A 21,451-nucleotide genomic window follows, 5' to 3' on the forward strand; every position below is an offset into this window, starting at 1 on the left:
TATCGCTTAAGTCTATATCCGAGTAGGGATCGCCGTTGTTTAAATGGTCACTTGATTTTTTATTATTTTTTTCACTATTATCTGTATTATCTGATTCCGATCCAATCTCGGTGTTTGTCAAAGGTTCATTTTCTTCACTCGAACTGCCGCCACAATATCCTTTCATATCAAGGATGATTCCAAAATACCACCTTTCATTATGTAGCATTTTAACACGTGTACCGTTTTTAAACGTATCGTCCTTGTTTACCACCTCTAGTTTATTTGTACATACCAAACATATTGAGCGATCCCTCCATTGCACCAAAACTTCCATCATAGTGTACCTGTAATTAAAATACGTCTATTAATCAATCAATTTTGTTTTGAATACGATAGTTTTAAATGTAGTTATTTAGATTTTATCTAGTTTTTAGTATTCTTTATTTTTAGCAACTTACAATGTGTAAGATGTTTTTATTTTTAACAAACCTTCTCTTTCTAATAGTCACAAATCAACTTAAAATACTAGGACTACAATTATTCAGCTAAACAACAAGTAAAAATACTCGTTATAATATTCATTCATAATACCTAATATACGAAAGTCATTTATTAAATAAAAGAACCACGTACTTACCAATGTTTACTTAGATTTTTTTGGAACACAAAACAAACGTATTAAGTTACACGAACAACCGCTCTGGATAAGTACATACGGTGAACTGTTCTTTTCTTTCGGTTTTAAACGGCCAATAGCAAAATTATACAAGCATAGACCTGCAAAGATCCGCCTGTATAAACATATTTACCTTTTCATGAAGTAAATACGATAGGGCGTATGTTAATATACGCCCCAAAATCGGTTAAAAAATTATAGTTTTAAGGCGTATCTTAAGATGCTCCCATACGTTTAAATTTTTTAGATAAAATAGATTTAGATTAAATTTTTAAGATACGCCTCAGTAAAAGCATTAGGTTTTAATGTGAACAGTATAAGATTTAGTTACGCCACTTCTTCACATCATGGGACCTATAGTTATGATATCAAATACGGTCCTAACTCAATTTCGTCAAATTTTGAGATACGCCTTTACGTGTTGACACCGACGATTTGATCAACAGTATGTGCGCCTTTCTTTCTTTCCATTTTCTTAATGCGACCCATCCTGAAAACAAAAATCAATCTAAAAAATTGGAAGGGTACACAATGAACCATGGTTGATTGTGTACGTACCTTGTAACAATCAATAACCAATAATTAATTATCTGCAACAGTGTATTTTAGAGTTACATATCCAAACATTAACTAATGTATCAATGCATCGTACCACAGAAAATAAATTAAAATAATTCACGCATGTACAAAAAAAGCTTACCTTGAAAATTTTACTCAATGCGTCCAAATTCTTATAATCCGTTAAAACACGTGCAAGTTTAGTGGTGGCAAAGGCAAAACAACAACTGGTATTTAATTCTAGGTTATCTAGTACATTCGTACAGTGATGCCAGCGTTTTTCTAAAATGCGTATTACTAACGAAAGATTGGTTGGTTCATTGTGTATGTGTGAATCATTGTTGAACACATGACTCCAACCCAAAGAAATACATGTTGGTGTTATAAACTCAAAATCGCCGAAATGTGACTTAGGTTGTTTCTTAAATAAGCGATTTAATTGCATTTTTATAATCTATGCAACCTGGTAGCTCAAATTAATAAAAACATCAAGTTTTCCACATATATTGCGACTTTGATAAATTTGAAGTAATAAATTCAGTTTTTGAAATAGTAAAATGAAGGGGGCGCAAATAGCTACACTTTTAAATCTTTCATCTTTTCGAATCATGGACGGCTCATTTTGAAAGTAATTGTTTTGAAATTTTTTTGTCAAAACTTGAAATTTCAATCTTTTAAATGTTGCCTTTTAAGTTTTATAAAGTTTATTAAGAAAGCCCGGGTAAATTTTTGAAAAAAAAAGGGTTTTAAAGATTGTAGAATAGATTTTTTTTTAAATTCGTTTTAATAAGTTTCTATTTTGATAAAATACAGTTTAGTTACAGTCGATGATTTAGTTACAATCACATACTGTTTAGCTAGTCTATTTTCATGACCTAAATTGAAAGGATAATCCAAATGACCTTGGAATATGCCTGTTCATTAAAATTCATACGGATTCTTTTACTGTTTGAGTTTAATACATTAACAGAAACTACGCTAACGTAATAATACAAAAATATTGGTTTGTACAAGTTTATTATACATGTATAATATCACAATATGAATGTTCACAACTATCAAATCACAGATTTCTACTATAATAGTATATTTTTCTATTTTTGTGGTTAAAAGATCGTCAGAAAGAGCACAAACAAGCTTGAAAAATATCACATAGTAATAGGTTTAGGGGAAGTCTGAGTCAAGTTCTTATCTGTCGGATTTTTATTTTCGTAACTGATTTTTGCAAAATCGTTTTATTTATGATTTTCAATTTTTTTTGTGTTTTAAATAAGTGTAGTAACTTGGCAGGTAATAGGGATATATCTATATGAGGCCAAATATGATCCTCTTGAAATGTATACTCTTCAATATCACTGGAGATGAAAATATTGTGCCAAGAAGGGAGAATTTAAGCAAACCATTTGAGACCAATAATTTAGTAAACCATAAAGGCCAAAGAACTAAAAAAATATGAAATATCGTCAAAATGAAATATGATCAATACAATAACCGATAAAATGACGTTTGGAGGTATAAATATACAGATAAAATAAACGATCTAGGTACAAAAGATATCCATTCTTGACCAGTCAAAGTTGAAGATGATCCGTGTGTCCAAAAATAATTTACTTTCCTTCGGTTTACCAAAATTTTGTTGAATTTGGCCTAAAGTCTTGCAAAATAGGTAGATTGTCTACTCAGTGTTTTATTAGCACCATCTAAGCGCCAGTTAAACAACTTCTTTCTTCCTACGGTTTCTCTCTGTATTTGATCGAACGAGGACGCAACAATAATACCTAGATTTTTCTGGAATTGTAAATTTAAGTTTATATAAACAAGAAAAGGTGATTAAGAAACAAACTTTGCCAGACCAGGAAGAGAAGCCTGTAGTTTGTGCAATTTTTTGAAAGACCACTAAGGTCTTTTCTGAATCCCAAGCAATTTTTTCATCATCAACCACTACAAATGAAAAAGCTTTACTAGCAAGCTATAGAGTTACATATTGCATTGCAAATACCAATAAGCTACATACAATTGCTGAAGCTTTGATTCTACCTGCAGCTGTTGAGATGGCGGAAATAATAATAGGTGTAAAAGAGGCTGCAGAAATAAAAACCATGCTCTTTTCAAATAATAAGTACCATCAAAAAAAGAATAGGTGATATGGCAGAAGATATTTGAGAACGAAATATTAAAAATATCAAATGACCAGTTTTTTTACTGGGTACAAGGTACAACAGAAAAAATGGCATTACAGACGATATTTTATTTTGTTCTCCTCTCGAAACTGACACTACCGGAAAGTATTTGTTTGGAACGTTTATGAAAAGTACTTATATATACCATATTGGCTTAGGAAATGGGACCAAGTTTACGAGAGTACATCGATCTGGTCTTATTGTTAAATTGCAAGAAATATTTCCAAATGCTCAGTTACAAACTGTTTAAAAAGCGTTAAATACTTGCGTTTCCAGAAAAATTGGTCAAGACATGGGTTCTTTAAGAAGGCAAATCTTCTTCATCACACGAAAGTAAGATGACTTTTAAGAGAAAATGTCTTGAAAAGAGTTTTTCAGTTAAGAATAGAACTTGTGGTGTATTTGAAAGATGATAATTCGAAATATGAAGATCTATTTTCAAGTTTTGGCTTGTCAGTCTAGCCTTCATTGTCGATTTATTCGAACATATAAATATTCTGAATAGTAGCTTGCAAAGCCTTTGTGCTAATATAATCACCGCTACGGATAAAGGAAAAACATTGAATTATTTCAGATTCCAAATGGAAAAAATAATTTTGATTCATGCCAGTGCATTCAAGAACTCATGGTGAAATTATTCCCAAAGCCAAAGAGGGATCAGTTTTGGACCAGAAGGATGCAAGAATACCATGAATTAACGAGCTCGCAAATGTTTGTTTCCGTTTACAACATTTTTTTTATGCGAGGTTACATTCTAATCAATCAATGCTATTAAAACGTAATTAAGATATCGCTTAGAATTCTAAAACGACATCACTATTTACGTATTGAATACAGTTCAGTTTGGAAAGTTAGTTTTCGTAAAACAGTCGCATAAAAACGTATTTCTTTACTTTGTAATGTATTTTTATACTTGAATTCATTAATTTGCGACTGATCTAACTAAAACCACCAAAGCACTTTCCATAAGTTTGTGACGCAGACCTCCCCTGCTACGCACTAATAAATATTGCCATAATTGTTGTAAATAATGCTATCTACAGAATAATTATTATAAAAATACGTATACATTATCAAAAATACTAAAAACAGTTAAAAAAACATTTGTCAATATAATGAATATAATTTTTGGTGTATTATTTACTACAAAAAACAGTCATAGGACTATAAAGTTTAGGTATTGTGATTTTAGTTAATTAAAAACTTGAAGAAATAGGTTTTTTAAGAATGTGTAAATATTATATCGAAAAAGTATAGACATGAAGTATCTTTTGTTCTACATAATTAAAAATCGAGCAAAAATTTTAGTCCGGTATTTAACATTTAGCAGCGGTGCCCAAACAGTCGATTCCGATCGACCGGTCGATCACCACAGCTTCTGGAGTCGATCGTAAAAGAATTTTAAAATATTCAGGTCCTAATTGAAATATTCCAGGCTTCTGAGGCAATGTGACCGCGCGACGATAAAATTACGAAAAGTAGAAGTTGAAGAAGTAAAATAGAAATATTTAAAACACGAAATAAGTACGGAAGAATATCTCACATTAGGCTTACAGATTACATGCTTGATTAGATGCTTTAATTATAGTTTGTATTTATAAGCAGTTACAATACAAGTATTTTCAGAAATCTACTTATTTTAGTATCTAGGCTCTAGTCTAGTTGTTTTAGTCAGTAGTCGATCGCTTGTCTTTAAAATATTTTGTGATAGATCGCAGCCACTACAAGAACTAGAGATTCAAGCGATTTAGCAGAAAAAATCAGTCAAATTTGTCAACTTTGATTCCAAATTTTTTGTGATGTAAAATCACGAACAGTTATAACACAAATCACAAACAAGTATGACGTATTTGAGCTTCAGATGGCTATGTGCCTGTTCAGAGTATCATAGAGTTGAATCTACATAATTGTGGGGGTAAATGAAGAAGAAAAAACGAACAGAAAATATTAACTGAAAATTTGAGTTTCGGTTGTGACCATCAGTCTTCACAAAGATTTACATAGTGGAACAAAGAGTTGGAACCAGAGACTTTCAAATCTCCCTAAAAAAAATTTGTCTTAAGAAACATACTATATTTTATAAAAACTTTAGTTTACAAAATATATTACCTTTTTCGTTAGGTACTGTTACTCAAAACACTATTTAATTGGTTGTACTGCAAAAGAAGCTGATGACACTGTTATGATGGCATGTCTGCATGACGAATTAGTAATCAGAAAAAGATAAATTATTGAAACATGATTGCTTTATTTTCCCAACCATGTTTAAAATTTAACTATGAAATTGTGAAATATGGAAACATAAATATGGTTTACAAAGAATCAGTTACGTTTGAAACCAGATTACTATCACATTGGTTATATGACATGAACGATGAAAAATATTTAAGAAATATTAGGAAAATGGAAATGTTTCAAAGAGCAAATTAAGATATACTGCTTCGATAGTCTTTAGGACCAAAATATAACCAATGAGATTAAAAACAGAATCTACAAAAATCAAATTACAATTTAGTAGACTATTTAAAACGAAACCTCAAAGAAAATTTAAGACTAGATATTTAATGGAGATCTACATAATGATATAATGATCAAGACGAGAGTGATTAAGAGAGAATAATAGAAGCAATTAAATGTAAAAAAATAAATTCTCAAGAAAAATACTATAAAAAGGCACATTTCTAAACTACCGAATATTCAAATACATCTTAGAACATTAAAAATTACTTTGGAACACTAATTAGTTTTTCGATAAATCGTCCATCTATAGATTGGTGTTGTCATTGCTTTTATGCGAAGAACTTGGTAATAATTTCGTCTTTTCTTCACTACTACTATTTTCACTTTCAGAATCCTTTTTCCTTTGTATTAGTAATAGGTTTATATCTTCATTATCGGGATTTATTCTAGTAAGACTTTTCGTACTGAGATACCTTATGGCAGATTTCAACGGCGATAATTCAACTATACCTTCAGGATTGGTGTTTAAGTGGGTCATACTTTTAGCGCTTACAGGTTTCTTTCCCGATTTCGTGGATAGTAATTGTATGCTTTCATCTTTGATACCAGCTCCTCGAATGTTGTCGTCACTTGATTCCAGATCTTCTTTGGTTGATGCCTTTATTTCACTTTTATTGATTGACTCTTTTGGTTTAGATTGTTGAGACTCATTGCTCTCTGCTTGTACCGTACGTCTAGACTTTTTCTTTATTGTCTTTGATTTTAAGCTTTTACCTTTAATGTCAATTCTCTGACTACTTTCCCTTCCGCTGTTTGAGTATGATGACGAATAGGATTCTTTCCTTGACCGGTGTCCAGAACTACTTTCAGAAATTATTTCTGAACGAGGAGTTGGAGGTTTGTTCGAGCCCCTGCTAGAAGATCTTCGACTTAATGATCGTCGACCTCTTGAACTCGATCGGCTACTGCCTGGACTGGGGTTGATGGAGTAGTGCCTAAGCGTCGAGCTAGGAGTCGATGGGGGAGAATGCGGCGATGGTCGTTGTTCTTTCTTTATTCCTAATTTTGTTAGACTTGAAGTTACAGCGCTGACAGTAGCTTTCTTCACTGCTACTAGCTTTCTTTTTAGCGTGTTTCGATTTCGACTGGGCGGTTGAGGGCCTAGAAGTGCATCCGTTTTGGGGGTGGGTTTTTTACCTGAAAAATTTACATTATTTTTAGTGTGTTCCATAAAACTTTTAGTTGTTTACAAGCTATACATATTACTAAGAAAAAAAGTCAAGGAGAAGCCAAGGAGCTCCTAGTATGCCACAGTAAAACTATTTGGGCGTCTTTAAAGTGCCGACCGTTATAATAATTCGGAAAGTCAATACGCACGAGTAACACCGGTGATCCTAATTACACAACTGTAATCTGTTAGTTAGGATCGCCGGTGATCATTGTGGCAAACAAATGTGGTAGACAAATTTAAAGTAGTAAAAAAGTTATTTACACTGTGACTTGCAGTTGACTTACACTGTGTTTTGCAGTTGTGACGAAAAAATACTTATTTTTAACTAACTTGGATGTTCTATATAGTAAACTTTATACCTCAGACTAAACTTTATACCTCAGACTATAAAAATCGTTACATAACGTAAAACAAACCTATGTCTGTAAATTCTTTCCTAGGTAAACGCTTTTGCTTTACTTTCGAGCCAGTAGCCGCTGAGGATCCAGGATTCGATGCCCAAGATGGCCCTGCTTCCATAATATCCTTTTTAGACGGATTTCCAACAGCGAGTTGTTTGAATTTAAACGGTAAATTTTTCATTCCCTTCTTCTCCTTATCAGTGTCCTAAAAAGAATGATCATTTACAAACGTACAAAGAAAAAGGCGTTTTTTGGAAAATGCTGAGCACTCTTGTAAAGTATTACCTTCTATAATACAAATTTTAGTTTTGTATTTAGCATTCAGCATATTTTTATTTTATTAATTGGATATATTACAACGTACCTCTGTTGGTTTCTTTTGTTTTAAATAAATGTTATGACATAGCCCAACGATTTGAAAACCAATTCCTTCGAAAAAGTTAAGTGAATCATAATCACTCGTGGGGACCATTATAACAGGATATTGGTGTTCAAACACCATTTCTTTCGCCATTAGTCTGACTATTAATGTGGCGTATCCTCGTTTTTGAGCCCTATCGACTGTTTGGACATAACCAATCGTTCCTGACATTGTCTTGATAGCTGAAACAACCGAAGATTACCAAAGTTTGTAAATTTAGAACCATAGTAATATATTGTTTTCTTACAAGTGTTCCTGATGAAGGATAAACCTTGAAATAAGTGTAGGAGAATAGTGTTGTAAATCAAAGCTCAACCGTCTAATTTATTAATATATACATTTTAAGTATTTATCACTTTATCTAGATCACATCATAATACTAGCTCAAGCGGATAAAAATAAGAAAGAAGCATATAAAGCAAAATCCCAAGAACTACAGTCAAATTCAAATTTAGTTTGCAGCTTCTCTGCTAAAAAATTAGTCTCTGTTAATTTTTTAGCAGAGAATTTAAGAAATGGGTTAGCGCTACTTTATAATGTTTTCGCTTGGACGCATTTTTTGAAAACTATGGGGTACATATTGCTTGGAAGCATGGAAGCAAGATGTACCCCATAGTTTTTGACTACCATAAGTTGTATACCAACAAATGTTGTATCTTGAAGTTAAGGAAAACTTAGCTAAAAGTTTGAAAAAATCGAAACCTATATATTAAAAAAAATATAGTACAGTACAGTTCTCGAAACGAACTGATTAAGAGTAGTGAATCGATATGAAAGACCGCTATTTTGTGACGTTACACGTGACGCCCACTACTTGTGACGCTCATTCCGTGAAGCTCCTCTCAGCATTTTATTATAGCGAAAAAATTAATATAACGCCAGTACCGAAGCTTCGCTTTAAAAATACCTTTGTGTTGACCTACCCCACGATAGTAGCTCTCCATCTTTTTTTGAAAACAGTCCGTATCCCCCATTAGCTTGTATCAGAATACGAAAGTAATCATCGGTTTGCGGATAAAAATAAGGCCAATATGCACGGATTTCATAAGCATCATCTGGTTGTAACGATCTTAACTGAACTTCTTCCGGAACACTAGAAAAGGACACAAAAGTTAAAAAAAAATAAAAACTGCAAAAATAAAAATTTTATTTATTTTTTCTATTTTATCAATGTATTTTAGTTTTACTAATATATTCTCTTTTCTTTTCAGAAATTGTACAGGATTATCAAATACAAGGGAAAATGCAAGTCTTAGGTAAGTCTGCAGTAAAATTACATCCCTATGGTCTTACTTTAAATTAAAATCCAGTGCCAAGTCCTTCTCCATTCTCAAAATATGGAAGGTTTCTTCAGTTTCTACCACCAACCCTTTAGATTGGATGAAATTGGTTATCAAATAGTGAAAACTGTGGTGAATGTCTTTGAAGACTATATACTTCGTGCTTTCAAAGTTGATTCTTTGTGTTTTTCCCAAACCATTCGATATGGTCTGAATTGCACTTTCTGAGTTAAGATAACCTGAAAAAATGGAGATTTCGTAACAGTTGTCCACCTGAAAAATATATACGTTAAAAATTTTCGAAGTATTTCGAACTTTTGGTTATAGAATAGAATAGAAGTATGCTTATTGTCACTGAAAATTGTACAATTTATGGACAAAGCTTACAAAAAGTCAGAAAATAACAATAACTATTAAAATGTTCTGAAATTACATAAATCGTCAATATCACAAAATAAAAGATAATAAAATAAACAATACAATGCATAATTTAAATAAATGGCAAATTCGTAATAAAACCTTAGGAACTAAAAAGTTGAGGTTAATGTGATTTCTTAGTTATTCGTTAAGAAAGTCTATATTAAATAATATGGTCTTTTAGATAGATAGGCGTTTGTCATTTTACGGATATTGGGGAAAGATGTTGCAGATTTAAGTTGTAAAGGGAGATAATTGTATAGTTTAGCATTTCCCAAATGGTGGGTCGCGACCAGGTACCGGGCAACGAAAGCAAAATGCTGGGTCGCCTCGCCTCGCTGTTTCACATCTTGCTTTTTAAGACCTCGCTCTGACTGACGCCAGACGCCACCGCTCTTATTTTTACCTTCCACTACCACATCCACAAAATTACAAATTTTCGTCTGCTGCACCGCTGCTTCTTATATTCCATTCGATTTAAGCTTAGTGTCAAGCCAAAGAGCGCCTATTTTTCGTGAATATTGATTACCTTGAGTTTGACGATAGATAAATTTGTTATAAAACACAGTACAAGTTCTAACACTTATACAAACAGACCGTCGAGTGATTTGCAGGCGGGTATAAGTTCTAAGAGCGACAACAATAATAGACAGTCGCTCCAATGAATTGTTACATCCGAACGTAATTCATAGGGGTGAACATTTCTCACAGGCTGGGTTTAATCATTAGACCGCGAAGACATTATCGAACATATTACAAGGCAAAAATGGAGATGGGCAGGACATGTTGCAAGAATGAAAGACGACAGTTGGACAAAAAATTGCTTGAGTGGAGACCACGGGCTGACAAGCGAAGCCGAGGAAGACCACCAACGCGATGGACCGACGACCTCAAAAGAATCGTGACCAATTGGATAGCAGAGGCGCAGAACAGAAGCAGATGGAAAAGTCTAGAGGAGGCCTATGTTCAACAATGGACAACTCAGGGCTGATTGATGATGATGATGATGATGGGTTTAATCAAATTACATAATAGACAGTCGAATAATGTCCATTCAGAGGCAGGTACGAGTGGTAATTACAAACGGCCGCTCGATGCGCAGTCTACAACTGTTACAAAAAAGAAGGAATCCTGGACCCGAAAATATTTTAAAGATGACTTACAGTTCGGTTTTATAAAGGGTACAATTGACAAACCATTATGTGTTATGCTGTATTGTTAAATGAGTACATGAAACCTTCAAAATTGAGGCGGTACTTGGAATTGAAGCACCAGGAATACAGTGGTAAGCCAATAGATTTTTTTATAAATAAAAAGAGAGAATTAAGAGCTACCTAAAAGAGTATGTCTTTGAATTTTTCTCCAAATACTCAATCTGAAAACCTTGTACTGGCTTTGTATGAAATATCAAAATTAATTGCTGAAACCGATTATCCTCACACAATTGAGGATAAATCAATAGTTCTAGCTAATGAAAATAGTAGCATCTCGGATATGTGATAAAAAGCAGGAAAAGAAAGTGAATTGGCTAGTTCTATCAAATAACACAGTGAAGCGGAGGATTGTGGAATATTGAAGAAACTATTGTAAGTCACTTAAAGAAGTGTAATTATTTTTCCTTGAAAGTTGATGAAAGTACAAACATACCAAATATTGCTAATCTAATGTGATTTGTAAGATACGATTTTGAAAATACTATTCACGAAGAATTTCTATTTTGTAAAACTCTGTCAACACGAACAACAGCTGAAGAAATAATAAATCTGATTGATAGCTACATTAATGACACGGAATAAATGTGTGTGCCTAAGTAGCGACGGAGCACGGGCAATGGTAGGCGCTCCTACAGGACTTTTTCCGAGGATCCAAACCGTAGCACCAGAATGTGTTTGGGATCATTGTAGCATCCAGAGAGGTATTAGCTGTCAAAAAAAATGCCACTGCTTTTAACCGAATTTATACAAGAATGTGTAAAATTTATAAATTTTATAAAATCTTGCCTATTCTCTGCTTTGTGCAAAGAAATATGAAGTGAACATCTTCTTTTACACTGCGAAGTACGTTGGCTATCAAAAGGGAATGTTAAATATGAAATTAAATAGAAAGGAAGAAATTTCAATATTCTTAGAACAACATCCACCAACGGCTAGGGATGCAATATTTCAATACACAGACAGTTTTCATGATGTCGATTGGTTCATCAAGGTAGCCTATCTTTGTGATATTTCTAACTTCTTGAACAATTTAAATGACATTAAAATGTAGCAATGTAACTGTATTTAAAGTACAAGAGAAGCTGGAAGCTGCAACGAAAAAACTTAATTTGTGGATACGTCGCGCGGAAGCCGGAAATTACAAAGCTTTTACAAAGCTACCAAAAGATTATAACGTGAATTCATTGTCAAATGAGATTTCAGTGGCTTTAAAAAAACACATGCTAGTACTGGTGGCAAATCTGAAAGAATATTTTTTCCCCATTTACAGCAACAAAACATGGATAAGGAATCCATTTACAATGGACGGAGAATCCGAGACAAGACTTCAGGATTTAGATATTGAGTTAGTAAGTAAACTATGGTGTGATGGGGTACGTAAAGACATATTGGACAAAATACCACTGATAGATTTTTGGCTGTCTTACTGCTAGGAGTAGCCTGTTTTAGCAGGAAAAGCGATAAAGTTTCTAATTCCTTTTGTTACGACATAAGTATGAGGCAAGGTTTTCAACACTGGTTTTCCTCAAAAATAAATATAGGAACCGTTTGGAAGTTGAACAGGACCTGAGGATAAAATTGACATATTTTCCTCCAAACGTACAGTTTTTACTTAACCAGGAACAACTGCATACTTCTCATTAATAAAGTAATTGATTTTTATTTTGTTTTATTACATTTTTGTTTGATTTGATGATTCTTTATGATTCTAACGATTCTTTAATAATATACATAAAACCATAATCAATATTTAAATTAGTTTTAATGTACACACATACTAGGGTATTCAAAAAAATTAGGTGGTCACGAAGGATAAGCACAAAAATAACCGGGTCATGGAAAAATAAGTTTGGGAAACGCTGGTATAGTTTTTTTGCCGAATATAATATAGATTTATTTACTAACTCAGTGAATGGGATCAGTAAATGAACATCAAAGGTTGAATTTCTCCGGTGGAGTACTCATGATTGGGTCTTGCTGGAAAACATGTAGGTGTTTACGAATTTACAGTTTTAAAAATATTTAAAAGAGGGAAGCGTTAAAGTTCCGTGATTTTTTAAGTAGCTTCTGCAATGTGTTGTTCTTCTGAGGTTAAACAGATACCGTATTGCTCTTTTTGTAATTTAAAAATAACATCAGATTGAGTAGCTGTCCTAGAACCCCAAAAAGGACGACCATATCAAAGATTGGACTCGAACAAAAAAAAAATATGTTACTTTATAAGATGCTAAATTGATTTCCTTCAAAACAGATCGTATTGCATAGCAGGCCGAGGCTAGTTTTTTACTTAACAAATCGATATGGAGGGACCATTTAAGGTTGCTGTCTATAAAAATACCAAGAAATTTTACAGTATTAACGATACTGATCTGGCAGTTATTAAGAAGCAAGGGATGAAGGGCTCTTATAGGGTAATGCTACTGTCTTATCCACGTTAACCCATTAACGACCAGATTAACTTTTCTTTTATACTTATATTTTACTGCAATTTTTATTACAAGTCTCTTTGACCTAAAGTTAGAAGGAAACATATGATTTTTTGCCAAATTTTAATTAAAAAAAAATACAGACTGATACCATATGGTATCACTGGGAATTTATGATATATCCAATCTACAAAAAAAAAAAAAAATATTTAGAATGATAAGAAATAAAACACTTTACTATTTAAAGTATTTTAATTTTTTAACTTACGTCAAAAAGCAGCACTAAAATAGAGGGATACCATTTGGTGGAAAAATGTACAATTTTTCTTTTTTATTTATAAATGTTAAAAAACAAAAAACACATAAAGACATCACTTCTTTGTTTATGATACAAGTGTAAAAACTCGACCATTTGGTTGGAGTTAAAGAGGCAGATAGAATGAATACAATCGAATGCCAAATTTTTAAATGATTTCTCAAAGAAGTTGACAATTGACATGTGTCTTATAAATATAAAATTGAGATTATTTAAAATGGCCAAAAATTAATCAATTAAAATTCTAAATAAAATACTTCATCGTTTATCGAAGACTCTCTAAAATTAAGTTACATAAATGTTGGTTTGAACAACATCATACGTGATAACATGTTGAAAATTGACTGAAGGCAAATTGTATCCTATAATGAACAAAAAAATTATATGCAGAAAAGTAATATCACGGACTACAAAAATAAAAGTTTTCAAAGAAGTTTATAGAACTGTTCTGACTTTTGAATAAGGAACCCAGATATAAGGAACGAATCCAAAATACAATCCATATTTGTTTATAGAACAGAGACAGCTGAGTTTGAGGGGTCATTTATATCGGATGAAACATACTATACCAGTGAGAAGAGTTTGAGAAGAAAAAATATTAAAAGTAAAGACCAAGATAGACATGAGATGAAGAAATTCGAAAGATATTGGAAATAGAGAGAAGCGGAGTGACAAGGACAGACGAAAAAATGTTTATACGAAACCGAAAAGAATGGAAAAAATTTGTTAAGAAAATTAAGCCTTACACCATCATATGGTAGAAAGGTTTTTAATTATATACATATATATAATAATTGGACATCTATCAATAGAAAATTCACTAAAACATCACTCGAAAAATGCAACTTTAATAAAAACACTCTAACGACTTACCTCTACTATCATAAAAAATGTTCCGTTAACTTCCCAAGCTCCTACAGGCGAGATGAATCTTATGGGAAATGTGTTAATAGCTTTCTTCAGTCGACTTCCATTATGCAAACAAGAACTGGCATAACACAGTTGTCTGTGGTCTCTATAAAAGTCCGCCATTATTATTAGATCTGCGTCGTCCATGTTCATTAAAATTTCGACGTGTGCTGCATTTCCCATCTTTAAGATTTCTTTTTTCTATCTGAAAACCACATTATTTACTATATATATATATATATATATATATATATATATATATATATATATATATATATATATATATATATATATATTATTAAACCTAGAGTTAAGATTAATACCACTACATCACTCCTCAAGAATTTCTCTCCAGTCGTCCCTATCCCTCGCCTTTCTCCGCAAAGCACGTTTTCCCATATTTCTCATGTCTTCATCGATTTTATTAAAGAACCTTGTTCTGGGTCTTTCTATTCTTCTCTGACCAATAAGTCTATCAAGCAGCATTTTTCTAGCTGGGTCATTTTGTTCCATCCTAGTATTACATGCCCTATCCACCTCAGACGTTCCAATCTTAATATGTTTTACGATATCAGGTTCCTGGTATATTCTGTAAAGTTCGAAGTTGTATCTTTTCCACACTCCATTGTCATTCACTGCTCCATAAATTCGCCTTGGTGCTTTTCTTTCGAAACATCCTAACATGTTTTCATTATTTTTTGTCCAGGTCTCTGAACCATATGTTAGGACTGGGCGTATTATTGTTTTTATTTTTGTATTTCTCGATATAATTGTGGATTTAAGGAGAAGATTGAGCCCAAAATGGCATGTTGTTGGCCGTGCAAATTCTGCAGTTTATCTCTGCGGTAGTATTATTTTCAGTGTTAAGAAGCGTTCCCAGTTATACAAATTCGTTCACTCTTTCGATGACCACTACAGCCTACAGAAAGATACTTACGGAGAGAAGAGAGAAAAAGAGGATACTCAAAGAAAAAAACGAAACCATCTAAATACGGAACTTAAATATATGGAAAAGAATTGGAGCATTCTATAAGAAAATGTCATTAACAGTAAAGAATTCAAGGCAACCACAAGACAATGCAAAAGTCACAATGGCCACCTATTAACAACAAGGAAAGATGTATCGAGTAGATGGGTGGAATCATGTAACCAGTCACTTAATATGGAGGAAGAAGAAGAAAACTTTAAAGATGAAAGATACAAGGTAAGGAGAGCAGACGAGAGAGAAGAGGAACCACCAACGAATATGGCATTAATAGTCATCACATATTTATAGGTTACAAAGCAGCCTACGACTATGTGAATAGAAGAGAAATGTTCAAAGCAATAAAAGCATTAGGAATGCCAAATCAGTTGGTAAATTTAACAAAACTAACTCTTAAAAAAGTTAAATGTAGAGTACGAATTCAGGAGGTACTAGCTGAAGCTTTTGAAACAAATAATGGGCTGCAGCAGGGAAACCCTCTCTCCTATATACTCTTCAATCTGGCTCTGTAAAAAGTAATACGTATGTCACAAATCACAGCCACTGTTTCAATATATAATAAATCAGTGCAAATCCTTGCCTATACTGATGACATCAATATTGTTGGGAGAACGGAAAACGCTATACGAGAGGTAGCATTAAAAGAATAAGCTATAAAATGGGTTTAATAATAAACACTAACAAAACTAAAGAAGAAAATACTGAAGAGACTCGAAGCATTTGAGATGTGGTGCTATAGACGCATGTTGAGGATTTCTTGGATAGACAGAGTTACCAACGAAGAAGTAGTACATAGAATGGGTAAAGAGCGCGAACTAGTCATAACCATAAAACGTCGCAAACTAGAATACCTGGGCCATATAATGCGCAATGAACAACGATACAACCTACTTCGGACCATACTTCAACGTAAAGTGCATGGGAAAAGAGGTCCAGGACGAAGAAGAATATCCTGACTGCATAACCTGCGAAAATGGTTTAACTTAACCACTACCAGACTTTTCAGGGCAGCAGTCAACCAAGTCAGAATAGCCATGTTAGTGTCCAACATCCGTAACGGATATGCACCATAAGAAGAACAAAACTAAGTATATGAAAATAAGCACGCAACCACAAATCCTACTACCAGTTGTTATAGAAAACGACGTCATCGAAGCAGTGAACGATTTTGTATACCTGAAAGCGCTGCCTAACACTGAAAATAATACTACCGCAGAGATAAACCGCAGAATTTGCACGGCCAATAGATGCTATTTTAGGCTCAATCTTCTCTTTAAATCCACAATTATATCGAGAAATACAAAAATAAAAACAATAATACGCCCAGTCTTAATATATGGTTCAGAGACCTGGACTCTAACAAAAAATAATGAAAACATTTTATGATGTTTCGAAAGAAAAGTACTAAGGCGAATCTATGGAGCAGTGAATGACAATGGAGTGTGGAGAAGATGATACAACTGCGAACTTTATAGAATATGCCAGGAACCAGATATCGTAAAACATATTAAGAAAGTACGTCTGATAGGACATGTAATGCGGATAGAACAAAATTACCAAACTAGAAAAATGCTGGAAGAGGAAGAAGAGGAATACCCAGCATAAGGTTCCTTGATAACATCGATGAAGACATGAGAAATATGAGAATACGTGCTTTGCGGAGTAAGGCGATGGATAGGGATGACTGGAGAGAAATTCTTGAGGAGACTAGAACCCACGCAGGGTTGTAAAGCAAGAATGATGATGATGATATTTATCGACTATTGAGATATTAAAACGTAATTAAATTTGAAATTGTAATTTCAGTTTTCATTGCTCTAAATTCACACTTCTCCCACTATTTACCCAGAGGCTCCTTCAATAATCGTTTACATTTAGGATTTTGGCTTTGCTTTAAAAGGAATCTTTTTGTAATTTACGGTAGTAAAACTTATTATAATTTTTTTTTCTCGTAATGGTTATAAATGAAGCTCCGTCCAATTGTTTGGAGAAAAAAGGGTTAATTTTGTTCTAATGGGTCGAAGTGCACTTTTTTTTAAATTCGCTCAAAAATGACAGCTTTTCGAATAAAAAATTGAAACACTATGCTCCAATACAAAAAATGTAATAAATATAAATAACTTTAATCATTGATTATTAATTTTACAATATATTCATGATTCTCTTTGATAGAACAACTCTTTTTGAAAGAAGAATCCTTCTAATTTTATTATTTTCTTAATATTTTTCTGAGGCTATTTTCTTGTGGAATTTAAATATAATTTACTATTTTTATTGGGAATATGCCACAATTTTACTTTAAAATAAGTTTATTTTGACTTTTCGATTTCCACTTTGGAATCGTTCATAAAATTCGTATTTTGAGATATTTTGAACTGTAATCAAAAGGTCCAAATAAACTTATTTTAAACTAAAATTGTGACTTGTTTCTAATAAAAATAGTAAAGTAATTATTTTCTCTGTAATAGTGTTGAAAAAATCGTTACTTTTCGTAATTTTGGGAAAAACAAATTGAGTTGTTTAAAACTTTTATTTTTTGGACATTTTTGAGAAAAAAATTATTTTAACATTTATTAATAAATAGATATACCAAAAACCTTTTACTAGAGCTCATTTTAATGGTATCTCAATAAACTAACCGATTCTTTTTCAGTTACATGTTAAAATATACGTTTTAAATTACTGGCGAAAATTTAAAAAATCAGCCATTTTTCGATAATGACAAATATAATCATTCTGATAATATGGATGGACAAAAACTTATCAAGGATATTAAACATATTGGAAATGAAGATTGCTATATTCCTAAGGCTCTAGGTCTTTTAGGTAAAAAAACGTATTTTCAACTTAGATTCTGCATAATTTCCAATAAAAAAGTAAATAATATTAATATATCACAAGAAAATAGCTTCAGAACAATATCAAATAAAATTTTATTGATAAATATAGAAAAACTTTCCTACCCAACGATATAAATTCTATATTCCGATAAATATTTAATTGTCGACGTCACATCACAAACACAACACAAGCAAAGACATTAATAAAATGGTTTTTTAATTCATTAGAGACGGTTTTTATTTGGTTTTTTCTGTTGTCTTTTTTGCTGGTGTCTATATTATCTGATAAAGTCAAACGGTAGTCCGGTCTTTACGAATTTGTAAAAATATTAAAATAAAAGGGAATAAGGGATATTGACAGCATTGACTGCTATCAAAATCAATGTGTGTGCACTCTCGGAGGCTAGTAATAAAGATAAAGGAACACCAAAGTACCAAAATTTTTACACCTGCTTCGTCTTCTTTAAGTGCCTTGTGCTCCAGGAACATTGGCAACCAGTGACATACTTTTGATCTTCATTTTGCTTGCAGAGGACCTAAATACAGTACAACCTCCCTTAACCGAAACATCGTTTAACCGAAACCACTGACAGTTTCAATAATTTCGACAAAAAAAAGTTTTATTGCAAAACGGAAACAATTCGATGCTAATTTGTCAACATCGTAAACATTGCTTTCATATAACTAAAAAACGCAATCATCAAACAGATATGTTGCAAACGCAACATATCTGTTTTATTACTGTAGATATTTAATTTCTTTTTATAATATGTGTACCTACTAGTGGCACAGAGAGCGATGGAGAGATCAATGCTGAATATATCCCTCAGAGACAGAGTATCACATACAATAATTAGGAGAAAAACTGGTGTTACTGACGCAGTTCAAAGGATTACAACATTGAAATGGAACTGGGCGGGGCATGTTGCCAGATTAAAAAAAGGAAGGTAGACGAAGAAAATTCTGGAATGGAGACCTAGACACGATACTTATCGTAATCGAGGACGTCCTACAACAAGGTTGTCAGATGACAGCAATCGCATTTAGCACAACTGGGTTCAGGGTGCTCAAGATAAATGCATTGGAATTATTTACGGGAGGCCTATGTCCAGCAGTGGACTCAAAACGGCTGATGATGAAAATGATTAATGTACCTGCTAGTGATTTTGCCCATCACCATGCGATGGGGAATCCAATCAATTGCATTTACAATCACTCCACTTAATTTTTTCCTTCTTCCTCTTATTTAAGGCTTGGACGACAACAGAATAATATTTTAATCCGTTTTACATCATCATCACTGGCTCGACAACCCTTTTTGGGCCTTGGCCTGTTCCAGGATTCTTCTCCATTCTGATCTGTTTCGTGCTTTTTTCCTCCAGTTTTTTTTATTTTTAAGGTTGTTATTTCATTTTCTATTTGTTCTAAGTATCTCAGTTTCGGTCTTCCTCTTGTTCTTTTTCCTACTGGCATCTGTTTGAATATTTTGTTTGGTATTTCGCCTTCTTCCATTCTTTCTACATGTCCTATCCAACGCAGCCGTCCTATTTTAATGAATGTTATAATATCCGGATCCTGGTATATTTTGTATAGTTCAGAGTTGTGTCGTCTTCGCCATATTCCGTTTTCTTTTGTGCCCTTATATATGTGTCGCAAGATTTTTCTTTCGAAGGTGGCTAACAACGTTTCCTCTCTTTTAGTGAGTGTCCAGGTTTCTGAGCCATATGTGAGTACCGGTCTTATTAGGGTTTTATATATTTGGCATTTTGTCTTTCGTGCGACGTTATCTGATCTTAGGTGTCTAATTAAGCCATGGTAACATTTATTTGCAATAAATATTCGCCTCTTCACTTCCTCCGTAACGTTATTATCAGACGTGACTAGGGATCCCAAGTATATAAAGTTTTTTACCTCCTCTATGTTGTATTCTCCTATTGTTATATTTTGTGGCTGCCTTATTTCTGCGTTTTTACTTACCTGCGTATATTTTGTTTTGGTCTGATTGACTTTAAGACCACTATTTTGTGCAGCTCGTTCTATTTGGTTGTATGCCTCTATCATTTCTCTTCTTGATCTTGCGATTAAGTCAACATCATCTGCAAATGCTAGTATTTGCACGCTTTTATTAATGATTGTTCCTCGTGTATTGACTGTTGTGTCCCTCAGTATTTTCTCGAGTACGATGTTGAACAAGATGCATGATAGAGCGTCTCCCTGGCGTAGTCCCTTTTTCACATCTATTGTTTCCGTTTCATTTTGTATCCGGATTCTACTTTCTACTTTTAGAGATTCTTTTATCAGTTCTATTAGTTGTGTTGGTATATTAAATTCTTTCATCGCTTTTATTAAGAATTCTCGGTTTATATTGTCATATGCGCTTTCAAAGTCTATGAAGAGATAATGTGTGTCGATGTTATATTCACTTGTTTTTTCGAGGATCTGTCGCAGAACAAATATCTGGTCTATTGTTGACTTCTGTCTACAGAAGCCACTTTGGTATTTGCCAACTATTTTTTCAGCGTGTGGTCTAAGTCTTTCATAAATGACATTGGACATTATTTTGTATGCTGCATTCAGCAGCGTGATTCCACGGTAGTTTTCACATTCTAACTGATTTCCTTTTTTATGTAATGGTACAATGTACCGCTATTCCACTCCGTTGGTAGCTGTTTATTCGACCATATCTTTGTTATCAATTCATGTATTGTTTTTTGTAGTGCGTCTCCTCCTTCCTTTAGTAACTCCGATGCTATTTGATCCGATCCCGGTGCTTTATTGTTCTTTAATTTTTCTACTGCTGCTCTAATCTCGGCTATTGTTGGTGGAGTCTTTTCTCTGTTGTCTGCTTGGTCTAATGGTATGCCAGGGGTCTCTCTCCGGTCTCCTTCAAACTTTTCCATAAAATGTTCTGTCCATCTACTTAGTATCTCTTGCTGTTCTGTCAATATATTACCTTCCTTATCTCTACACATCGTTGTTCTCGGTTTGAAGTCCAATCTGTTTTACAACTTTCATAAAAAATAAGTCACTTTTGGAGGGTCTTTTTACGTAATCGTCTTATGAAATCGACCTACGTATAAAACCAGAGCTATTCTAGTTTGGGAATTTATTTGTTGGGAAAGCTCGAGTCTTGTATTATATTTTTTACCGATCAC

General features: G+C 33.1%; 1 protein-coding gene across 2 annotated transcripts; it reads right to left on the reverse strand.

The window, feature by feature from the left end:
• Positions 1-2,094: 2,094 nt before the first annotated feature.
• Positions 2,095-18,515, reverse strand: LOC140442976 (uncharacterized). Of its 2 annotated transcripts, none has more exons than XM_072533957.1 (7): positions 18,420-18,480; positions 14,436-14,672; positions 9,203-9,462; positions 8,833-9,002; positions 7,853-8,091; positions 7,504-7,693; positions 2,095-7,053 (listed from the first exon to the last, which is right to left on the reverse strand). In XM_072533957.1, the coding sequence occupies exons 2-7, from the start codon at positions 14,652-14,654 to the stop codon at positions 6,161-6,163; spliced, it is 1,971 nt and encodes a 656-aa protein (XP_072390058.1). In that variant the 5' UTR covers positions 14,655-14,672; positions 18,420-18,480; the 3' UTR covers positions 2,095-6,160. The 2 variants fall into 2 exon arrangements, with proteins under 2 accessions (XP_072390058.1, XP_072390057.1); XM_072533956.1 differs by having other exon boundaries at positions 2,096-7,053; positions 14,436-14,676; positions 18,420-18,515.
• Between the last annotated feature and the right edge of the window lie 2,936 nt (positions 18,516-21,451).

Source organism: Diabrotica undecimpunctata, chromosome 6 (genome assembly GCF_040954645.1).
Source record: "Diabrotica undecimpunctata isolate CICGRU chromosome 6, icDiaUnde3, whole genome shotgun sequence".
Lineage (NCBI taxonomy): Eukaryota > Metazoa > Arthropoda > Insecta > Coleoptera > Chrysomelidae > Diabrotica > Diabrotica undecimpunctata.